Raw genomic sequence first — 23,093 nt, 5'->3', positions numbered from 1 at the left:
ATGCAGCTTGGTGTTTTCCACTGTCCAGTTCTGATTCCAGTTCTGAGATAAGATGTCTTCTCACCTTATACTATCTGATGCAAGAACAGTTACTTTTGGTTTCAAAGATCATAGTAATATCTGGTTATTTTAAATGGCATTCCTTAATTTATTTGTGATTATAAATTAAATATAAATGTTTTTATTCTCAGTGATAGTTAAAGGTCCACATTTATTAGCTCCCTGGCTGCTGGCTGACCCTTCCTGTCAACCCTTCCCTTTATAGACGGGACCTTTCTGCTCTCTAGCCTGCTCTGTTTCTCTCCACAGTTTAACATTTACTTGAATGAACACCCATTAGGAACAAGGATTCTCAGTTCCTTGCAGTAATGGCTTCTGATCCAGCTTATTTGTGTGGTTCTCATAGATCTCGACTGAAGTTGTATAGAATGTCATTAGTGTTTTAAATTTCCATTGATCTTGACTGGAATATATAGCTATATAAAACTAAGTTTTTCATGGATGTTCTTTGGTATTGTTTTGACTCCTGTGTTTTCATGACTGTGGATCTCAAGAACAAGGATTCCACATTTGATTCTGATTGTGTTAGGAAACCCTAAAAATGTTCTTATAAAAATGCACTTTATGTAAAAAGCACCTTTTACATATTCAGCCACCATCATATCAGGTGGAATTTTTCCAAACCTGGACAGATGCAAGACATGCTAAAGCATTCAGCAGACCTGTCTGGTCTGGATTTTCCATCCTTCCTTTCCTGCAGGTGGGTTGATGTGTGGTGTCTGAGTTTCAGTTGTTCATAATTTGCCTGTTGTTCAGACTCCTAAGCTTATCAGCTTTGCTCCATTCATCTGGAAGAGTCTGCAAAAAACCCCACAGATGAATGGCCACACAGTACAGTCTATATCTCCAGAGACCTATGCATCAAAGTTCACCCAAGAAACGTTAGATCAGTACCTCAGTGCTGACTTCACCATCTAAATGTGGTTCCTTGTTTGGCACATGGGGAAAGGATGCTAAAGAGAGACCCTCAGGTCACAGGGACAGAGTAACAGGACCACACTGGAGGAGAAGGAATTTTTTCACTTCAGTAATTTGCCTGGAAGGGAACCGGAGAGCGAAAGGAAGCGAAAGCAAATGGACACTCAAGGGTTCGCACACCACTGAGGAGAATCTTTCACAAGAGTCAGGCAACTGCTCTAGGAGGCTCTTGGCAAAGAGTAGACATTGTTTCTGGTAGGGAGGACTGAGAATGCTAAAGAGCTGGAATTTCCCTCAGATGAGATGGGAGAGCCCATGTGGCACTGTGAGCCAGTCAGGACAATGCTGCAATTTCTGAGGCAGAAATCCCATCGCTCTCTGTTTTTGATGCATATCCAGAGCCTGCCTTTCAATGAGTTGTAAAAACATAATGGCAGATACGCTCTCCTCACCTCCTTTACTACCATCATTTCTGCAACTTTTAAAAATGAGTATATAGCCTTAAAATGAACAAGTGTTATATATCAAGAACAAAATGATGGTATTTAAACATGGGCCAATGACAGCAGGAACCTTCTGCCCAAAGTCTTTCATCTATGACTTTACTGCTAACGGTTCCTTTAAGGAATACTCTTTCAAATGTTTGAATGTACATAAACCTTGAGAGGGGTTATTTTCTTAAAGGACGTTGCTTGGCCAGATGCTTCGAAGGAATTAAAAAGTATTTATTAGTTCTGACAAGAAATGTAAAAGGAGACTTTAAGCATCCATGACTAATGTCCAACATCAGAACATTTTATTTACCCTTCTCTGAAAACCGGTGTCGCCCTCAATAAATTACCGAAGTTACGAACGTTTAGCTAATAATATAGAAAGTGCCGTTTGTAGTGCTGGGCCCCAGGGAGTTACGTGATAGAAACAAAGAAAAGTTTCGAAGGATATCTGCTCTTTGGAGCCTTTTCCTCCTCTTCACTTTGGTAATTTAACATTTCAACATTGCTGTAAGCAACACACCCCATATAGATCATTTGTATGCCAGGTTGTAAATGTCTTTCAGATCAAAAGCTCAAAGGAAAAGAGTCATGCATGCAGCCGTATTTGCGAAGTGTATTTAGCTATAGGTAAATCATTCACACTCACTTTGAGGGTTCATGTGGAATCACTCAGAAAATCATTTACGGTGGTTAACGCGTCAGAAATGCTCAGTACGTGTCAGAACCTTTGGTGTGGCTAAGGCTACAACCATCACCTGTTCAATAAGCTTAACTTTGCCTCTCCCCCTTCCAGGTGTCAACTCTCAGCTGTCCTACAGCATCGCTTCCGGTGACAGCCTTGGGCAGTTTGCAGTGGATAAGCACGGAGTCCTCAAGACCCTCAAGGCCTTGGACCGGGAAAGCCAGTCCTTCTACAACCTGGTCATTCAGGTCCATGACTCGCCCCAGCCTCCTGCCTCCAGGTTCACAAGCACAGCCCAAGTCTCCATTATCTTGTTGGATGTCAATGATAACCCACCCATGTTTCTTTCCCCCAAGTTGACATACGTTCCGGAAAATACCCCTATTGATACTGTTGTCTTCAAGGCTCAAGCGACTGATCCAGACAGTGGCCCCAATAGCTACATTGAGTACACGCTCCTGAATCCTTTGGGTAACAGGTTCAGAATTGGGACCATCGATGGTGAGGTCCGTCTCACTGGAGAGCTGGACAGAGAGGAAGTTTCCAATTACAGCTTGACAGTGGTAGCCACAGACAAAGGGCAACCACCCCTGTCCTCCTCTACAGAAGTTGTAGTTATGGTCCTGGACATCAACGATAACAACCCAGTTTTTGCTCAGTCTGTGTACAGAGTGCAGATTAAGGAGAGCACCCTCACTGGCACAGATATAATACAGGTATCTGCAGCAGACGGTGACGAAGGCATCAATGGGCAGGTTCGCTACAGCATCGTGGCTGGAAACACACATCAGGAGTTCAGGATCGACTCGGTGACGGGGGCCATCACAGTGGCTAAGTCTTTGGACAGAGAGACGACCCCTGCTTACTCTTTAACCGTTCAGGCTACGGATCGGGGCAGTAGCCCCAGAACAGATGCCTGCACCGTCTCCATCACTTTACTCGACATGAATGATTTTGTCCCTGTATTTGAGCTGTCTCCGTATTCCGTGAATGTCCCTGAGAATTTAGGGACCCTGCCCAGAACCATTCTTCAGGTCAGTATGTTTAAACACAACTTATACTGTCATTAGACATCGAAGCTAAAGGCTTTCTTCTTGGACTGTGTTCAGAACCTCCTCCATCCTCTCACTGTCAGGGAGAGATAGACACAGAAGATCTTCAAAATCGATGTTTATGAACATTGTACCTGAGATTTTGTAATTTCCTTTTTGTATACTCATTTTACCCCCATTTCTTCATTTGAGGAGAATTTTTAAATTGTGTTGTATTATGAGACTAATATTCACACATAAGATGATATCAAAATTTGGAAAAGTTAGTTAAAAACATTGTTTTACCTTCTTTCTTTACAAAAAAGAAAAATCATAATGTACGTTTATGGGAAACATTTCTCAAGCACTGTGCATTGACTTTATGGAAATATATGTACATAGTACATACTCTAATTTACAACTTTAATTACAAAATCTTTAAACTGTATTTTACCTGCATGAATGGTTAACACTCATGCATGTATGTGCATGTTGTATGTGTGCCACATGTATGCTTCGTGCTCAAGGAGGTCAGAAGAGGGCATTGGATCCCTTAAAATTGGAGTTACTGATGGTTGTGAGCAGCCGTGTGGGTGCTGGGAACCGAACCTGGGCCCTTTGTAAGAGTAGCAAATGCTCTTCTGGACCACCCATCCAGCTCTCTAGTCCTCTATGATAAAAACTTGGAAGCACAGTCTTGCAGCACTGCCACGCCCTCACCCCTCTGAGTTATCCTGCAGTGGTTCATTTGTTTCACATGTTAGGCGATTCACGGCAGCTATGCGACTACTCTCCCCTACAGGTGGTGGCAAGAGATGACGATCAAGGGCCGAATAGCCAGCTCTCCTATGTTCTGCTTGGTGGAAATGAAGACAATGCTTTTGCCCTCACAGCCAGTGGAGAGCTTCTGGTGACCCAGAGTCTGGACCGGGAAGCAAGGGATCACTTCGTCCTGGTTGTCACAGCTACTGATGCAGGTGCGTACTGATTAGTGTGCTGGGTTGTGAGTCAGAGTCTCAGGAGCAAATGAATTGAGCTTTATTTGTAACCGAATCCCATTTATTGAAATTTCCTAATGCTTGCAATAGTTCCTAAATACACTGAATATAGCTGATGAGATTTCAGTGTGGAATGGCAAGAGAATCCCCACATCACCAGTGAGGGCAGTTTCTGTGCAGGAAAAGTTCCTCGCTGAGACAGCTACCTGAGCCCCTGTGAGTGTGGCTCATACACTGAGTGAGGAGGAATTCGAAGTACTTTACCTTTGAAAGCATCTAGATAGTTCTAGAAGATTCTGGATATGAAAAACTGTCCCGATTTCTAGTTCACTCAGCCTGTGGTTTCTCAGCATTATCACTCTCAGGTGTGTTTGCTGAGTCCCAGAGTGTCGAGGAATCTCTGCCCTGATAAACTCCCATAGAATAAATCCAATGAAAACTATGTAGCCTTCAGTTTTGGGAAATGATAGTGACATAAATTGTTTGCCATGTAGCAACAGAATACCTGAGTTTTACAAGAAATGTTATTCTCTACATTGCTTTGTTTGGCTTGATAGACTGTGTTTGTGAACATACAGACTATTTCAGACTAAAATCCAAGCAACTAAACTTCCCTAGAGAATCTGTATGCCTTGACTGATGGAGTTAGAGTTGCTTAAATATTTGTTGAGCAAATGTATGACGAAAAGTTTGAGTTTTCCAAAGAGAGTGAATTAATTAAAGGATGACATGTATTAAATTATTTCCTGGGAATGACTGCCTTGTATCCAATGTTTTAATTATGTTGATGCATTTAAGGAATATTTGTTGAAATGCTCAAGGCGGATTTGCTATGACCTCTGATAACTGAAATGATATATGTGTATAACCACAAGTGCCTGTATTAGCATATGAAGATAAGTATATGTTTTTCATGTGGTATAGATACAAGAGTGTCTTCATGGAATATTGAAAGACTCAAATGGGCTCCTTTTACTGTAAAATTTTTATATTAATATGGCATGCTGAAATTTCTATTGAATATGATCAGTTCCATGCAGTCAGTGTACTGTTTCATGGACCCACTCAAAAACCAGTGGAGGATTTGGGGATCACAGTTAGTGATATATTCCAGGGACAATGGCACTCATTTTTAAGCGAGTGCTACCCTCTGCTTCCCAGTCTTGCTTTCCCCTTCTCTCTCTCTCTCTCTCTCTCTCTCTCTCTCTCTCTCTCTCTCGTTCTGGACACCCCCTCCATATTTTCCTTTCTATTTTTAGTGTGTATGAATTACCTTATTATATTATATCAAAGCTTCGAAATCCCAGGGACAGAAAACAGTGTGTCAGCCACATGCAACTTAATCCAAGTTAATCTGAGACCTGTTTGTGATGTCCATGTTCTGCATCCTTCGCAGTCCTCAGGCTCTTGGTGTGAGCATCCTCCCATAAATCCAAAGGAAATTGGCGCTACCCATCAGCCCAGGTCCCTGGAGAAGAGAGACTGAGCTCAGTGGAAACTGGTTGGGAGTTGCATTTTAGAACCAGGGTTTCATGGCTAAACTATTCCAGCCTCAGCTCTCTTCACTCATTGGAGGCAGAAGCATGTGGTCAACCCCAGACACTCCCTAGCACACACATACAGTTTGTGGAAAGGAAGTGGCGGGAGCAGAAACTGGACGGAGGAACCTCGCCCCTTGAGGCATCTGTCTCCATGACACTTGCTGAACCGGGAAGGTGGTGGACATTCTGGTGTGTGGGAGGGAAATCGGGTTCAGAAGTGCACTTTGGGGTGATTTGTGATAGGTAAGGCACAGCACACAGAGGAGCCTAGGCAGGTGGTCCTGGACGGTATGAGAAAACAGAATGAGCAAGCTGTGAGGAGCAAGCCACTAAACAGCGTTTCTCTGTGGCCTCTGCTTCAGCTCCTGCCTCCAGGTTCCAGTGTTGAGTTTCTGCCCTAACTCCCCTCAGTCATAGACTGTTATCATCTGTCAGTAGAAGCTGAACAGAACCCTTTCCTCCTCCAAGTTGCTTCTGGCCATGTTGTTCATCTGGACAACACAAAACAAACATAAGGAGTACACTAGAATATTTCCAAGCCATTGACAGTCACAGCCTTGATGACCACATCCTGTGCCCAAATAACTTCCACATATACTTATTTATGTAATTTACACTTTTGAGCATTTTATTCTTGAGTATTGTATTTAGCCTAACCTCTCGCTTTCTAACTCCTCCTGTGCTCCCCTGACTCATTCTCAAGTATACAACCTCTTCTTTCAATATCACCATCACACAGATGTTTGAATATAAGCCACTGAATCCAGTTAGCATTGCTCATATGTCTAAGTGTTTAGGGCTGACCACTCTTGTATTGGATAAGCTATCAGGGACTGGTCCTTGCAAAAGGCTGAGCCTCCCTCTCTCAGTAGCCATTCACTGTCTGTAGCTCTTCATCTACGGGAGGCGCCCTGTGACATATCCCCCACCCATGTTGCACAATTAACTGGTGGTAGTGGGAAAGGTCTTCTTTAAATAATTAAAGGAAATTATACCACTGAGGATGATAATACTCCCCTCAAGAGTCATAGACTAACAAACCCCAGAGGGAGGCATGGGAATGCTCACTTAGAGTTGTTGGTAATGAAAATCCAAAGGACACCCAAAACAATACAAGCTTTTGTTATTGCCTCAGGGTTGAAGGCAAAACCCCCAACACATTTGACCGGATGAGTAACCCCACTTTCAAGGAAATATAAAAAATGGTGGTATCAGGTCTCATAAACCACAGCTTCACTCCTGTGTTCTAGGCTTGAGATCTCTGACAAGGGACTGAAATGCACGCTTGTTGCTATGGTTTAACAGAACAGTGGGTGACTAAAAAAAATTAAGAAAGAGATGAAGGAGTGAGATCTCAGATGACATGTTGTCAAATTTGTCGTGTTCGAAGATTAGAGGAAAAAGTCAGAATGCTCGTCAGAGAAGAAGCCCAACGGTTTCATTCCGCGTCTTGCAAATCGCTTGTTTTCCTCTCTTGAAACTCTAACTTGCTGACAGCCTAGGGCCGCCCAGCTGTGGCCATATGCTAGGAGTTGACGCCATGGTGTATAGCTAGGCAGGACTCTAAGCCCTCGATTTTGCCCTTCATTTTCTGACTGAATGTCCGCAAGGCAGTGAATGGAAAAGCTCTCTGTCCAGTGTTCCTGGGAAGCACGGCTTGGCCTTTCAACTTAGGAGAGACCAAATTTGCCTCACTGAAAAGCCACAACAGAACAGGTTGAATAAAAATTCCAGCTCAGCCTTCTTATACCATTAAAATGCTGAACGTGCTGCAGCTGAATTAAACAGGCTGTTCGGCTTGTCTTCAGCCACAGATATGAGCATTTTGCCTGCTTTATGTGTTGATTGCTGGCATTTGTGCTATGTGTTGCTTACTTTGATGTCTTCTTGAGTACGTGGTAAAGCAGAGTAGAGGCCTTCCAAGCCTATGGTGCTTCCTCACAGAGGAATGAAAGCTGTCCTGGCTCTCCTGGTTGAGGAGATCATGTTGACACAGCTAATGTCCTTCATAGGCTTACATGCCCTGTTTCTGAGTAGCTTCCCTTGCAAGGGTTTGCCGACCACGTTCTCCCAGTACAGTACATAAGACATCTAAGATATAATAAACAGCCTGAACAGAGAAGCCAGCACAACATACTTTAAAGTTTAGTATGGAATGCTAATTTGTAAAATGAAAAGCCAGCCTGGGAGTTAAATACACAGACCTTAGTGTTCAGCCTAGGATTAGAGACTTCTTCCATATTCTAAACATTCCAGTGCTTTGGATAGATTGTCTGTAACTTATTTACAATATTAATGCTGGCATATAATTTCTATTGCACAAACAGGTAAGACTCTGGGTTATATTATCTATTGGTATCAGGCCTCTTACCTGATAGACATTTTTCAAGCTTAGTAGACACACAGTAAATGTGACTCCTCCCTACCCCTCTTTGTTACACAGGTAGTGAAGGAAAATTCTTTCCTTTCTTTGTCCAGCTTCCTCTGGGGATTACGTTCATTAACAAGTGGGCTCAGATTCAACAAGGTCCGAAACTGCCAAGTGTATCTCATGATTGTCCTCTCCACCATGACTCCCCCAGCCCATGTGAAGGCAGGGATGACAGCCCCCTCAATGCCTATCTTTTCTCCTGCATGCTGTGTTATTCTAAAGGCAGCAGATGAGCCTTCAAGACCATAAATTGAATCATTGTACCTTGCTGCTGTCTTAAAAATCCTCCAATGGTTTCCAAAACTCCTCTGGAGGTTAAGAGCATGACAAACTCCACAGGTGCTTTCTGCCTGCATGATCTCCCCCAAACACTTCCTGTCACCTTCACCCCAATTCATCATGGCACAGGGGCACAAGCTTCCACTGTTTCCTCCCATCTTTACATTCTATGCAATAATGTTATTAGTTTCGGTTTTTAGATAGAGTCTCATACAGCCTTGACAGGCCTGGAACTTACTAAATACCCACGGTGACTTTCGCCTTCTGATTCCTAGTTCCGGAATTACAGATTTATAGCATAAAGCTTAGTTTATGAGGTGCTGGAGACTGAAGCCACGGCTTAGTGCATTCCAGGTCATTGTCTTGCACTTAGCTGCATCCCGGCACCAGCTTGCTCGTTTGAAGCCAGCCAACATGTACTCACAGCACAGAACCTGGCCGCTGCATAGGATTTGAGTTCTTTGCATCTCAGGATCAGATACTAGGGTGACTGCCCGCTGCCGATGCCAGGCTCGCTAGAGAGGCCACAGCCTTTCTGCTTCTCTGGGCCTTTGCACTTGGGCTCTGTTGGAATTGGGTGCTCATCTGTGCTGAGTTTCCTTTCAATCAGTTTCTGTTGTGTCAGTGCAGTGGTTCTCAGCCTTCCTAATGCTGCAATCCTTAATACAGTTCCTCATGTTGGGATGACCCCATAGCCATATGCTTTTATTGCTGCTACTTCAAAACTGTCCATTTGCTCCTGTTATAATCCTAATGTGTAGATCTATGCTTCCTGATGGTCTTCTGGGATCGTGACCCACAGGTTTACAACTGATGTTAGGGGAACATTTATTTCCTAGTTAGTCTGTTACTAGATTTAGGCAAAATGTCAGCTATTTAGATGGCACCTCCCTGGCGCTAAACTCACATTTCTCTTCCCATCGGCCAGAGTCTTGTTCTTCCTACACTTAGCATTTTCTTCCTAATACTAATTGCTGTCTAGAATCATATTCATATATGGGACACAACATACCTGAGTGTTTGACTTGTGTTCCGTTTCAATCATTTCACCCTTCCAAGAGAAAGTCGGGTTCCTCTGTCTGCTCAAACAGAATCCCCAGAAACAACATGGGTGCCTAATTGGATGAGTGGAAATGCCGAAACTGCTTATCAATTACACATTAGCCTGCTGTTGTGAGAGTTGGTTTAGGGATTCTAGCAGGGATAAGCAACTGCAGGTGTACCCTTGGCCCAAGAAAGAAAGGTCTCACATTCCTGCAGAAGAGTGCCCTCGTCAGCTGAGTGCAAAGGTGCTGGAAGGACGCGCATGGAACAGTGAGGGAAGACGGGGACATCATTCAGTCAGTTATCAATGGAGTAACAGAGGCTTTAGTCAGACCATGTCACATTTGCCATCCTGACATTCATGTTTGTTTATCGTACGTGTATTTAAAGCCCCATTACATTTTGATCAGTAGCATATTTGTGAAAAAGCCTCTTGTAAGGAAAAGTGCATAGTTTAGTAATCTGTGGCTGGGTTTCCAGGGCTGTCTGCTTGGTCTTGGTCATTCAAGCTAATCTCTGTCGTGAAATGCAGTGGGACTGCCTAAGGCTCAGGATGCCCTGTGTGAGATGATGACAGGGTACTAAGGATCCACAGAGGAAACTAATTGTTTTAAGTGCTCAAAATCCTCCTTGAGCCAAGTCTGGCTACAGGGGCAGGGCCCATGCCTCTCCCACCAAAGGTGTTGTAGGCCGTCCCCCCTTTTTTTTTTGATTCACCACCTCCCAAATTTCATTATATAAAAATATTCAATATGCTAAGATAGTGTACATTCTGAACCCTATTCAGGCAATAGTTAATTATCTCAATTTTGAAGATGCAATCCTCTGGACATGAACATGGATGTGAAGGTGAAGGAAGTTAAGAAACCAGATAAAGAAAACGTGGCTCATACATAGACCATTTGTCTGAGCAAATGTTAAATTGAAGAATAAATATTTTAGAGCTTGAGATAAGATTCTGTTTCTGAAGACACCACATACGTGGGTCATAGAACATGGGGAAGTCAAGCTGGTCCACATCTAGAAGCGTCATTCCTACTGGCTAGCTTTGTAGAGCTGGAAGGAGGAAAAACATAATCCCAATGTCACTCAGCTATGAACCTTGTGAGTTACAATAAAGATTGGATGGACAAGTTACAACCCATGGAGAATAGTGGCATGAATGTTATGAGAGTCACCAATCATTTCAGACTGGATTTGGGGCCTGTTCTGTGAGACAGAACCCATACCTGACATTGTTACTTTGACCGAGAGTCTGTGACTAGACAGATCATAAGCTCTAGAAGGGATCCTACCTACTACAATTCTGCTGGAAAGACAGAGTCCTAAAATAACTTCTGACTTCCTGCTAGACCCACAAATCAGTGAGATGCTCAGACCTCACCAGTGAAGTTTCTCCTTAGTAGTTAGCACAGATACCCTTAACTGATCAGTGTGCAGAGAGAATAAGAGACTGCAATGCTCGACCCTAAATGGGGCATCTACATCACAGCCTTTCTCTCTAGGCTCAGGGGTTTTCATAGCAGATGGCAAGAGCAGAAGAGTTAGAGATGATGGGTGACCTCAAGGAAGCTGTGTTCTCTGGACCTCATAGGGCAGCTGCACATCAACAGCTTTCCCAAGGCCGGTGCAAGCTTGAGCCTGGCAAAATCCCAGCCTAGAAGTGGGGTCTGGGCATGAAAGGTGCTAGAAGCTGTTGAACATCGATGGCTGTTGTTAGGTTTCGTTGATGTGTGGTAGTTGGCCACACTCCATGGCAGGCCTCACACCTAAGAGCACTTGGGCGCCATAAACTGCCCTGTATCGATAAAACAAACAAACAAACCACTGAGCCAACACCAAAGCCAAAGGCAAAGTTGGGTGGGAAGGGGGTGGGGGTAAATCTGGAAGGAGTTGAGGGAGAGGAGTAAATATCATTGAAATACATTGAACAAAATCCTCAGATAGTCAATGAAATATTATTTTAAAAATTACGAAACAAATATTTTAGGGCAGATTACCCAGAATTATTTTTAGACTGGTTTTATTTGTGGTGTAATGAGTAACTCAATTTGATAAGTCAAGTAGGTGCTGGATATAAACACTTAGTTCTCAGAGAAGCTGAGACTATTTCTCTGTTCAGGTGGGCACACGTTAGAGAATGATGGCGCTCTGCAGGTGCAAACTCTATGTACACTCAGGTACACTCTCTGGTGCTCCTAAGAAGACATAGTCCACCACCTCATTCACTCATGCAATAGCTAGTTAGGTACTTACTTATAATTTCCAAAGTTGATGGTTTAAAAATGAAAGCCCAAACCCCTGGCTTATTATTAGAGTCAAGTCCTTGGATGGGGTCTATCCTAGCACACTTTTAACACTTCTAAAGGCATCAAAGACAAATTCCTTCCTGAGATTAACTGTTTCCTCCTTTGCCCACCGCATTCCCTTCTACGGAGTATTTATGAGTTTCTTCTTTGGGGATTGACATTTTTATTTAATAAAAACACTGGCTTAGGAATTAAAAAGTATTTATGACTCTACATCATTAAAAGCGCTCTTGTGGGAGTCTATTTGTAAATTAGAGTCCCCCATTTACCACCCACATCATATCAGGAAATGTACATTCAAGGTTTCCATACAGTATGTTTATATTCTACTAACATGACATGGCGTGTGTGATGTGCTTTGCACATATGATAGAGAGTTAGGGTGTGGCTTTGCATTTAATAAGGGGTGACATTAATCTGAACATGAATAAAATGCCTCGTCCCTGTTCCCCAAACAGGGAGACTAGACAGCACAATAGTTTGACTGTAGCTTTGGCCAGAGAGTTCCACTTCAGAGTGTCCGTGACTGGGATAATTAATAGGTCTGTGGGGACAAGTGCAGCTATCAGCGTTTCTAATTAAGGACATTCATCATCTGGTTGAAACATGGAATGGGCTACATTCTGAGATGGTGGGGATTGTGTTTTAATGGCGGACAACATGAGTTTGCAAAACATCACGTGAACAACTCAAAGAATCAAACACCTTATGTCACTTTGCTGGTGAGGACAAGGTGGCATTTCTATTTAACAATGTTCATCACATTGCTTAGTGAAAGGGGAGGTCATTGGCTCACAAATGGATCTGCGGTAACAAAGGCTGGGTGGTTTGTACAACCTTACCCATCTGAGGAGGGTTTTACTATTTCAGAAAGGCTGTGTTTTGTTGACAGAACTCTCCCTGGTGGAATTTCCTTCGCTTATCAGAAATCAATTTCATGGAGCTTCCTTGTACATTTGAGTCTGAGGTCACTTTGTTTATGTCCAAATAATATTTTTTTTCTAAAAAGCAAGGTTGGATGTAGCCAGGAGTTTATTAATTAATACTTTAATGATTTCAATTAATAAATTGAAATGTTTATTTCAAAATTCATTTCCTCTCATTTCTAATGAGGATTTGTATCATGTCTCTTAGTAATATAAATATAACAATTAATTATATTTAATTTTTTCTTTATATCACTTAGTCTTTAGTATTAAAAATTCTTACTGTAGAGAATTCTATTTTCTGGAGATTTAAAACTGACAAAAATTTAGCTTTAAAAACAGTACTGAGTCAGACCTAGGATTTTCATTTCATGCAATAAGATTAAAACTTAGCAAAGCATCCTGCATTTCACTCTTCTCTGAGCTTTGAAGCTGGGGACACAAGGCTCTGAGAAGAGGAAAGACTGTTGCCAGTGTCGAACAAAACTCTCCGGTAAACACACACAGCAGATTGTGGCTTGACTGACGGACTCTGTGAGTCTGTACCTTGGTGTTTCCATTGAGTGGTAGAGCAGGTGGAAATCAGTTTGACCTGATTCTGTTTAATTTTATAAATTTTTTCATTTCTTATAAAACGCATATGCGGTAAGATTTTGACTACTTGGCACTACTGATGCACGTGTAGCCATTTGCAAAACATTGTTATTTCTTTCTGTTTCCCTTGTTTCTGTAGAATGCAGCTTGCACCGACAATCCTAAGACATGAACACATGTCAAGTGATAGCCACCTGGATTTATTTGGTTTGTTAATATAGGCTCACAGAATGAGTAACTGGTCATAACACAGTATTTTATGAAATTAAAATAATGCAAAGTTGTTGGTCATATTTAAAGTGGCTCACACATTCCATTTGCTGTGTTTTCTGGATCCAAGTGTAAATATAACCTGCAAACCTTTGGTGGCAACATGACATGATGAACTTCAGGTCATTTTCTGGGGTGATTTGGTTACTGTGAGACAAATAAGCCAGTCTCCAGGGACAGATGCCACAGACTTTATGGCATCCAACACACGTGTCATCTCAGGGCTCAGCTCACGGAGCTCAGCACATTGAGTGATGGCTGTCAGGAACGAGATAAGCTTGGCTGAGAAGCAACAGGACAGAGCAAAATTCTGCTTCTGCCCCAGCCTTTCCCACTGGGGAAGAATGTGTGTAACGGCGAGGGGCTTACTCAGATGTTCAGTTTGTGTGCAGTGTAGATGCCAGGGATACGGTCTCATGTATTATACTTATGTGTGTTTTCTCGAAGAACACTTGTGTGAAGCATTATCTTTTGAAAACCATCCTTTAAACTCACTTAAACTTGATTTCGATGTGCCTGAGCTTCTGGTGCCTCCAGTCATAATGATGGCATAAATTTAATACATTCCCAAATTCAAGAACAGAAAATGTGAATCAGAAGCCAGGTGTAGTGAGCTTTGGCTACATGTTGTCAAAATCTAGGAAGTCTCTTGTAAGTTTACCCAAAAGTATAAGTTTATGCATATATAGATAAATGCACACATACATATTTTTATATAATACATACAGTTTTACAAATTGAACTCTGAAATTCCTTTATCTTCTGATTACTGATTACAATTGGACTTTTGGATTATAATTGGTGTTCTAACTTCTAATTCAAGTGTCCTAGCTCTCATAATTACTGGCTTCTGAGACCTTGCCTTCGGTTTGGTTTGTGCACTCGGTCCCTTTCATTCGGTCACACTGCTGGGTGTGGCTCTCTATCCACCTCTTCCCCTGATTGTGCCTGGCTCTGATAAATGGGTCCAGATGAGACAGGAGCATCTGGCTTTATTACAGCACCATTATCAGGTTGTTGAGGCTACACTTTTCCTAGAATGCAGCCTCCATTAGGCCTTCTGTGCATGTGCAGTTGGAAATCTCTCGGCCTTTGACCTTTGTCCCCAGCCTTGCTCTCTGACCCCAACCTTAGGCTGTAGCCCACTTATAAAACATTGCTGCTGAGGTGTTCAGCTCACTGAGTCTCCATCTGCAAGGTCAGTCTGCAGCGTTAACTTCCACCAGTTAAATGAAAGGAATTAAACAGATAGAACATGGGCTGTCATTGTGGACTTTTATAAAGACGAGGAAAAGTTTCTTTTCCCCCTACTCAGCTTCCAAGTTGTTGGAAAGCTGCTGAGGGTGACAGTGGAGGGTAAATATGAGCAGTAGGGGTGCCATAGTTTGACCTCAGGCTAATGAATGGGGGAAAAGACTGTTGAAAGAATCCGTAACTCCCTTTTGTTGTATGTGGGCTGAATTTTTGTTCTTTAAAATAGCCTAATTCTCTATAATTCAGAGAATCAGTAAAATTAAAAACAGCATCTGATTCATGTGATATGCATTTAAATGAGACTTGCCCACATTAAATAATCATAGATTTGATATTACAATTTCAATACTAATATTGGAGTCGGAAAGTTGAGTTAGCAAGTAAGAATTCGGAACTGTAGTATCGGGCTGGAGGGTAGCTCCCTGGTGTACTGCTCTTCTGGTGGGCCTGATTTGCATTCCCAGCACCCAAGTCAGGACGCTCATAATGCTTGCAGTTCTGGCTCAGGAGAATCTGATGCCCGCTCTGTCCTCTGTGCACATGTGCACACACACACACACACACACACACACACACACACACACACACTCCACAAAGGTAACACACACAGGCATACCAGCACATAGATACACGCACACATTATAAACATGCAGGCACATAGTCATACACATCACACATATACACACACAGATACTGCATAAGACAGTCCCTACACACACACACAAATTTGAAAACCTTTAAAAAAAAATCCCTGCTTTTTTCTCGTCTGTTACTGAGTGAACAAAGGTAGAGAGGATGGAAATACACACATGGTTATATAGAGGTTTTTATCAGTCTGAGAGGAGTCCTTGGCTTGATACGTGGCCCCACATAGCTTTGGGATCATCTGTGGGACCACTTCTCAGGCCAGGAGTATCATCATCGACTCTGCTTGATGTCTCTTTGAAAACCGTCTGGTAAAAGAAGAGAGTTTGGGTTATGAGGACAGTGGCAATGAATGTGCAGCATTTCCATTCTTTCCGTTCTTGACTAACTCAGAAGGCAGCAGCAGCAGCTGTAGACAAAGACCCCGCTTGCACTGGGTGGTGACTGTGAGTCACCGCGGTGGTAGGTTTCCATGCTGTGAACCGTCAGGATCTTGATAGGCTTAAAGATGTAATGGTCACCTGTGGATTCCCCAGATCATTTCTCAGAGACACCGTGCCCCTTTCTCATTCCCATGTACTCTGCACGCACACAGTGCACATACATACAGGTGAGCATAAAAACACTCATGAGCATAAAATAAAAATAAGTCTGAAGGATAAAAAGAGCAATGAGTAACAAGGAATACATTTAATCCCTTGTGTTGTTTACGGCCCCATTAGGGTAAGCTCTGTTCTTATTCTCCATTTAGCCAAAAGAGAGTAAAATAGTAGTAAAAGATGTTGTGCCTTCCTGCCTGTCCCCTTCTGCAGCTGTGGGGACCCCGATCGAATATTTTGTTCACGCAGATGCATGGATATGTTCTAGCTGACTACTTTTTAGTGAAAGTCAAGCAGAGAACTGTGGACATGAGTGAGACTGTCAACTTCCATGTCATTAAATTGAATACAATTAAGTACCCAAGAAACGCAGTCCAGACATTGGTCACAAACAGGGCTCCTCAAAATATTTTAGCTTTCATACTTTACTTGTAAGAATTTTCCACCTGAGCCAAGACTGCTGAGTCAACACGCCTCATGAGCGGGAGCTGTCTTTGCACCTCCTGCGTGTGTTCCCTGAGCTTGGGGATAGCCCTAGCATTTCTCACAGATTATCAAGCCATGTGGCCCTTCCAGCTGCTGGCTTCACCTTTGGCTGAGTTCTGGGCAGCCTTCCAGTCAGGGACCCATGTTTCCCAGCTTGACTCTGCTCCTTTCTAGGACCTAAGACCTTAGCTTTGCAAAAGTCCCTTGAGCTTTTCAACTTCTGTTTTGCTCACATGTAAAAGGAAGCTGATAGTTGTATTCTTTTATAGGATCAGGGGCAATCACGATGTCAGCTTTGGAAACACCTGCATACACACCAAAGGACCCAATAGAAACGCTCTGTTTCAGATATCATTGTGGTTGTATTCATGAGAGTTTAATGCCATACTTAGAGATGCTTCCTCAGGAGCCTTCACAACTACTTGGGTCTTTTTTTATTCTTTTTTTTTTGTTTTTTGTTTTTGTTGTTTTTTTTTTGAAACAGGATTTCTCTGTAGCTTTGGAACCTGACTGCAACTAGCTCTTGTAGACCAGGCTGGCCTTGAACTCACAGAGATCCGTCCATCTCTGCCTCCTGAGTGCTGGGATTAAAGGCATGTGAACTACTTTTGTGTGTGTGACTGGCATAACACAACCTTTCTTTTCCCATTTACATTAACTATTCATAATACAGGGTATAGTTTTAAAGATTGCACCAAATCATAGGTAGAATATCATGGGAGCTCATTTTCTGCTCTGGTCTCTGACAGGTAGTGTTTCTGTAATCATGAACTTTAACACATCTTATTGTAAATGAAGTATCCAATGTAATATAAAATATCTTATCTAGAAGAATATAAGCGCATGTTCAGTTTATCACATCAGTTCTCAACATGTAGCCCAAACTCAGTGGGGTAAGTGTGTGGGTGGAGCCCTGCTTCCCTCCACTGTCTACCTTTTCTGCTTGTGACATGTAGTTTAGCTTCCTGTACAGGACCCATGTATCAGCTCACCGGAATCTGCTCAATGTGGTTTCTACATGCCTGACCATACAGCTGTTTGGTCTTGTGTCTTGAACAGCCATAAACTTCCATCTGAAAAGATTCAAATTGTGTCAAAATGAAAATAAGTATCAGCAAATCATAAGATGATGAGAGGAAAATAACACAGGAAGGCAGCAAAACTCAGCTTTACTCTGTGGCAATAAAGTTACTCCATGAAGCTTAGACCAGCAACTGGAAGTGTGGCTTTCACCTCAAAACATGGTGGGCTAAAGATGAAGACCATATGAGCATCCTACAGAGGAAGTGACAAGTAACTTCACAAAGAGAAAATGAGAGTCTGGCCTTGGCTGTGAATGGCATCTCCTTTGTTTTTATTTGGAAGGGTTTACATTTGAAAAATGGCTTTGAAAGCACAACAAAAGGAGATGGCTTTCTCGTCAGTCATGAGGGCAAACCCACAGCATCCTAACATTCGCTGTAAGATGAGTCTGCCAAGTCTGAGCAGCACAGACTCGACACTTGGAGCTTGGATTAAGGGTTCAATTTTGACTATATGATGACAACAGCTGAAGCAAAATTAAAAGGGCATATCTCAAGCTTACATTAAATAGAAAGGATATGTAAAATGAATTATGAATATTATGGAATGCAATCGGAAGATTTTCTCTTTTTTTTTAAATGAGTATTGATTATACAGAAAAGGGACTTAATACTTGAAGAGACCTGTTGGGTGTTCGGGTAGTAGTGGTGATGGTCAGAGTTATCATGTAGTTTGTGGACCTACGCAATCAGCGGCCAACTCTTCTGTTACTGCAGGCTGTTTCAAGTCTGGTTTGCACTATTTTAACGTAATCTCAGATGCCTTATGGGCAGTGTCTCTTCTAGAGTGCTCCCTGCATTGATGTGCTTATACTTTTGAAATGGAAGAGGAGCATGCCAGTGTGTTCTTGTGAAGTCTGTCTATCTATATCTAGGAATGGTTAAATATACGGGTGTGGCCTTTTGCAAACACTAAGACTTTGTTTTTGCTTCTTCCCAGGATCCCCAGCCTTGACGGGAACAGGGACAATCAACGTTCTCGTAGATGACATCAATGATAATGTCCCCACCTTTGCCAATAACATGCACTTTACTGCGATTCCCGAGGACGCCCCGACAGGCACAGATGTCCTGCTGGTGAACGCCTCGGATGCAGATGCTGCGGCCAATGCCGTCATCAGGTATACATTTGGAACTGTGTCAACTGGTTTTCCCCAGATCTGGTCTTCAAACTAACACAAAACGATATCCAGTTTCATAAGGAATTCCATATTAACACCCAATACTCTTTCTGTGGCCAATTGCCAAGCCACTATCCTGAAACTGAGAATTAAGCAGTAATGTGATTGCTTCCTCTAAAGCTGTGCATATTAATCTTGGGTTCATCATTTGCTGTGCCCAGCCATGATGCAACTGTGGTTCCTTCTGCTGTTTGTTGCTGACTCCCTGTCTTATGTTCTGTGTTCAGCGTGGTGGTGGGAAGTTCTGCACCATGCAGCTGCCTGGTGATGCCCAGTGATGTTAAGCTGGCATGAATGTGGCATCACATGCAGGGACTTGATGAGAATGGTGTCAATGAGGCTCAGTTCTTTCCTTTCTCCTCTCACAGAACCATGGCTTACCACCGTGCTCCTTAACAGGGTAGCTGACTTTTGATATGGCGACTTTGAGTTTCAAGAGCTTTCAGATGAGATGTTCTGACTATAGTTGCTAAAGTTTATGGATAAAAACACACTGGGTCAGAAGACAGAATCTGGAGAAGTCTGACAGTTGTTATAAAAGGATCACATATGTATTAATATGGCGATGGCTTCATTGATGATTTCCTTTTGTCACCGGCTATTAATTTCCCATGAACAAGGGCCTCTTGGGAAACCATTATCTTCCTGCTGATAGGGATAAGGGTGGAAGAAGCTCTGGATTCAGTTCCATTTTATAAACATTGAGTTGCTGGTCTGTGCATGTGTCAGCTAAGGCAAGACCTCTGCTTTCATTGAACTTTGATCTTTTTCCAGATAGTCAGTGAAGTGCAACAAAATAAGATTGTCTCATATATGAAGTCACCTGAATTCAAAATAGAGTGACCCCATTAGGGCATATGAAGGGTATTCTCTAAAAGCTAAGAGTTGGACCCTGTAATGGTGGCCATCTTAGTCCCTGTTTTTTACTGTGACAGATACCTACTCAAAGGTCTTTACAAGAAGGAAGGGTTGATTCTGGCCACAGAGGCAGAGACTGTGGCCTGGTATCCCCGGCTCTGGGCTGAAATGAAGGAGATTACACAGCTGTGAGAACGTGGGATAAAGAGAGCTGCTCACTCCATGGTAGCCAGGAAACTGGTGGGAGTCTTAGAAAGACCCAGGGCCAAATACACCCTTCCAATGCACACCCTAGTGACTCACGTCGTCCCAGCAGGCCCCTTGCCTAGAGATCCAACCCCCAGCTTTCTGTTCACACCTTATGCTTGGGTCAGAGCCTTCTTCATCACTGAAGATGCCTGTGCAGACTCCTCCGGAGGTATCCTTTCCCAGCCTCCAGTCTCCATGTCCAATCAAGTCACACCATTAACCACCACAGGGTTAAAGCTATAAGAAACTATTTCAAAGTAGGGGGCCTTGCTTTGGTATAGTGCATACAATGGTCGATGCTGGGAAGGACAGGATCAAGATGGTAGCCAGGCTGCAGTCAGGAGGGGAGGCTGGCTGTGATGGCTCCTGCTGCTGCATCACCGTGGAAGGGGAGAGCAGACGCAAATGAACCTGTCCCCAAGTTTTGTGGACATCAGAGGCCTCACCAGAAACTTAACAGATGGCCTCTGTCATGTGGTGTCTGTATGTTAGAAGGATCAGGCAGAGGGATATGAATTTGATACATCTAAGAAGGGCGCCTTGCCAGGGTCAAAGTGAAGAGGCTGGAGAGGGAGGGGCAAAACATTTAAGGCAATCTAAGAGTATATCTATATCTATATCTATATCTATATCTATATCTATATCTATATCTATCTATCTATCATCTATTTATCTATCATCTAGTCTATATCTATCTATCTATCCATCTATATAGCTCTATCTGTCTGTCTGTCTATCTATCTATCTACCTATCTATCATCTATCTTTCTATAGAGAGATATGCAGTATCCATTTCTTTGGCGGTGCCACGTTTGTGTCGATTACACTGCACTATGTTTGAACTGTTGGTGCGACTCTGTGACTCCAGCTCCTTCTGTGTCCCTGACTCTCTCTGGTGAGCACGGTCCACCTTGTGTTTCCGTTCCCATTCAGGCCTCCGTGTGCTAGGCATTCCTCACCTTTCTTGTGTTGCTTCTTGACTTTTTGATTTAAAAAAAAAACCCGTGATGTTTCTCTGCTCTCCTCATCCACACCCTGTGTCTAAGGCCGCTGCTCATTCTCACCCAATCTGTGGGTACATTCTCATGTTGCTGCTTCCTGTGTCTTTGCTTTATAGCTCCAGTTTAGATGACAGTTACATCATGCCTGAAGCTACTGCAACAAACAGCATTTTCCCTGATTCCTGGTTCTGAACTCTGTTATACATACTAGACTATAACATGCATGATGCGTTGAGAACTATGCCTATGTGTGAGTTCTCTGTTCGACAGTAAGGCATGCAGTCGGTCTAGCCATTCTTCTTCTTGCTCAGTGTAGGATGTGTCAGGCAGTCTAGATCTACAGCCCAGAAGTCAACCAAATCATCAAACATTCACCATGTCCACAGAGATTCACCAGTCTATTCTGTACAAATGAAGGAAGACATTCCAGGCAAAGACAGGGCTTAGTACCAAAGCCGTGTGGGAGATGAAAGTTGGGCATCTGGGGAAGAAAGATTAGGGGGTATGTGAATGGGCCTTGGAAAAATTCAGAAGAAATTAAAACTTTCTGTTTCTAGAGAAGCAAGCAAGCAAGAACAAAAACAAATCAAAACCAATAAAACAAAACAAAATAAGAGACGTTTTAGGGCCACAGCATGCCTCGCTGACATTTGGAGCAATTCTACTCTACCGTAGGAAGCAATTCCAAGGGGATAGAAGCTCAGTAAGAGATGAAATAGGCTGCTGCCAGAAATGAAGTTTGGGTATCTGTTGGCTCACCTGCATCAAAGACACTCCTTTCTCAACATCTCTCAGCTTGCTATGTGCTATTGCTATTGCCCAGTCTCGGGCTTCCAAGTACCCAGTAAATGGCCTCGGCATCTCCCAGGCTTATTGTGCTAATCCCCAAAGACCACATCATTTTCTGCCCCAACGGAGAGGATCAGGACTTTCCCCAGCCATAGAGCCACGCTCACATCCCACTGTGGCTCATACCAAAGCTGAGTACACTGTCACCCAAAGACCAAATGTGGCTCACTATTGCTTTTGTAGCCTGACCTCTGAACCCAACCACACTCATTGGGAAACAACCTCTCTGTTGTGTCTTAGACAAGTCCCAACAGAAATCTTATAGTCAACGGTATTGAAAACACAGTCAAAATCTTCATGGAAAGGGTTGCCTGACACTCTCTTTCTTTCTCCTTTTGACAGAAATACTCTGTTATCAGTCAATATAGAACTTTTTGAGGAGGCTTGCTCTTCCTCACTGCCGTCAGCAGTGTTCTGTGTCCTCCACACACATAGTCTGGCACTCGCTGGCATTTTCCTAACACTTTAATCTACTGCTTTGTTTTGTATTAAATTTATCTGTGTGTCTTTCTCCCATTAAGAGTGTAAACTCGAAACTAAGGTGATTGGTTTACTTATCTCTGCTTGTCTGCTATTCTATATTAAATGTATGAATGAAGTATGACAGGTTATAGGTAATAGACCGTTATTTTATAGTTCCAGTTTCTTATGATCTATTTCAGTTACAAATCTAGTTTTTTTAGGTGTTTAATCAAAAAATTTCAAGTAATTAATCATAATGACCAAAATTAAGAGGAGTATCTGTTCCCTGTCAGAGAAGAAGAAAAAACTTGAGAAGGTCAAAAAGCTTTTGTATATAAATGATATTAGTGTTAAAATTTGTCCAAGTGAACTGTGTTTTAGATTCTAACAATAATTGTGCTCTCATAGACTCAGCTTAGGGTCTTATTATCCCAGTATGTCCCAGGGAGAGGCAAGGACTGCCAAAAGATTGGGGTCGGATTTTAAATGAGAATGATTTCAGGTTGTGTAGATGATTGCAAATCGTGATTTCTTATTTACAAATCAAAAAACAGATATCCAGATTTCTTGTATTAAACTAGATCTGTGTTGAGCCAAATACAACAGTGGTAAACCCTGGCCAATAATATCTTGTTCCTTAATATCTTTAGGAACAAGATATGGTCTTCTTCCTTCCTTCCTTCCTTCCTTCCTTCCTTCCTTCCTTCCTTCCTTCCTTCCTTCCTTCCTTTCCTCTCTCCCTCCCTTCTTTCCTTTCTTTCTTCCTCCCTCCCTCCTTTTCTTTTTCCCTCCCTCCCTCCTTTTCTTTCTTTCTCCCTCCCTCCCTCCCTCCATTCCTTTTTGTCTTTCT

General features: G+C 42.6%; 1 protein-coding gene across 1 annotated transcript in view; it reads left to right on the top strand.

The window, feature by feature from the left end:
* The window catches only part of Fat4 (FAT atypical cadherin 4), a 136,411-nt gene that overhangs the window by 71,618 nt on the left and 41,700 nt on the right, over nt 1–23,093 (top strand). Inside the window, exons 5-7 of the mRNA XM_087899519.1 lie at nt 2,266–3,188; nt 3,988–4,162; nt 18,584–18,764. Of these exons, the coding sequence (XP_087755645.1) occupies nt 2,266–3,188; nt 3,988–4,162; nt 18,584–18,764 (1,279 nt within the window). The remainder of the gene's footprint in view (nt 1–2,265; nt 3,189–3,987; nt 4,163–18,583; nt 18,765–23,093) is intronic.

This window comes from Myodes glareolus, chromosome 20 (genome assembly GCF_982192425.1).
Source record: "Myodes glareolus chromosome 20, mMyoGla1.1, whole genome shotgun sequence".
In the NCBI taxonomy this organism is placed as follows: domain Eukaryota; kingdom Metazoa; phylum Chordata; class Mammalia; order Rodentia; family Cricetidae; genus Myodes; species Myodes glareolus.
The sequence above is the reverse complement of the archived record's forward strand: the minus strand, read 5'-3'. Positions and strand labels throughout refer to the sequence as shown.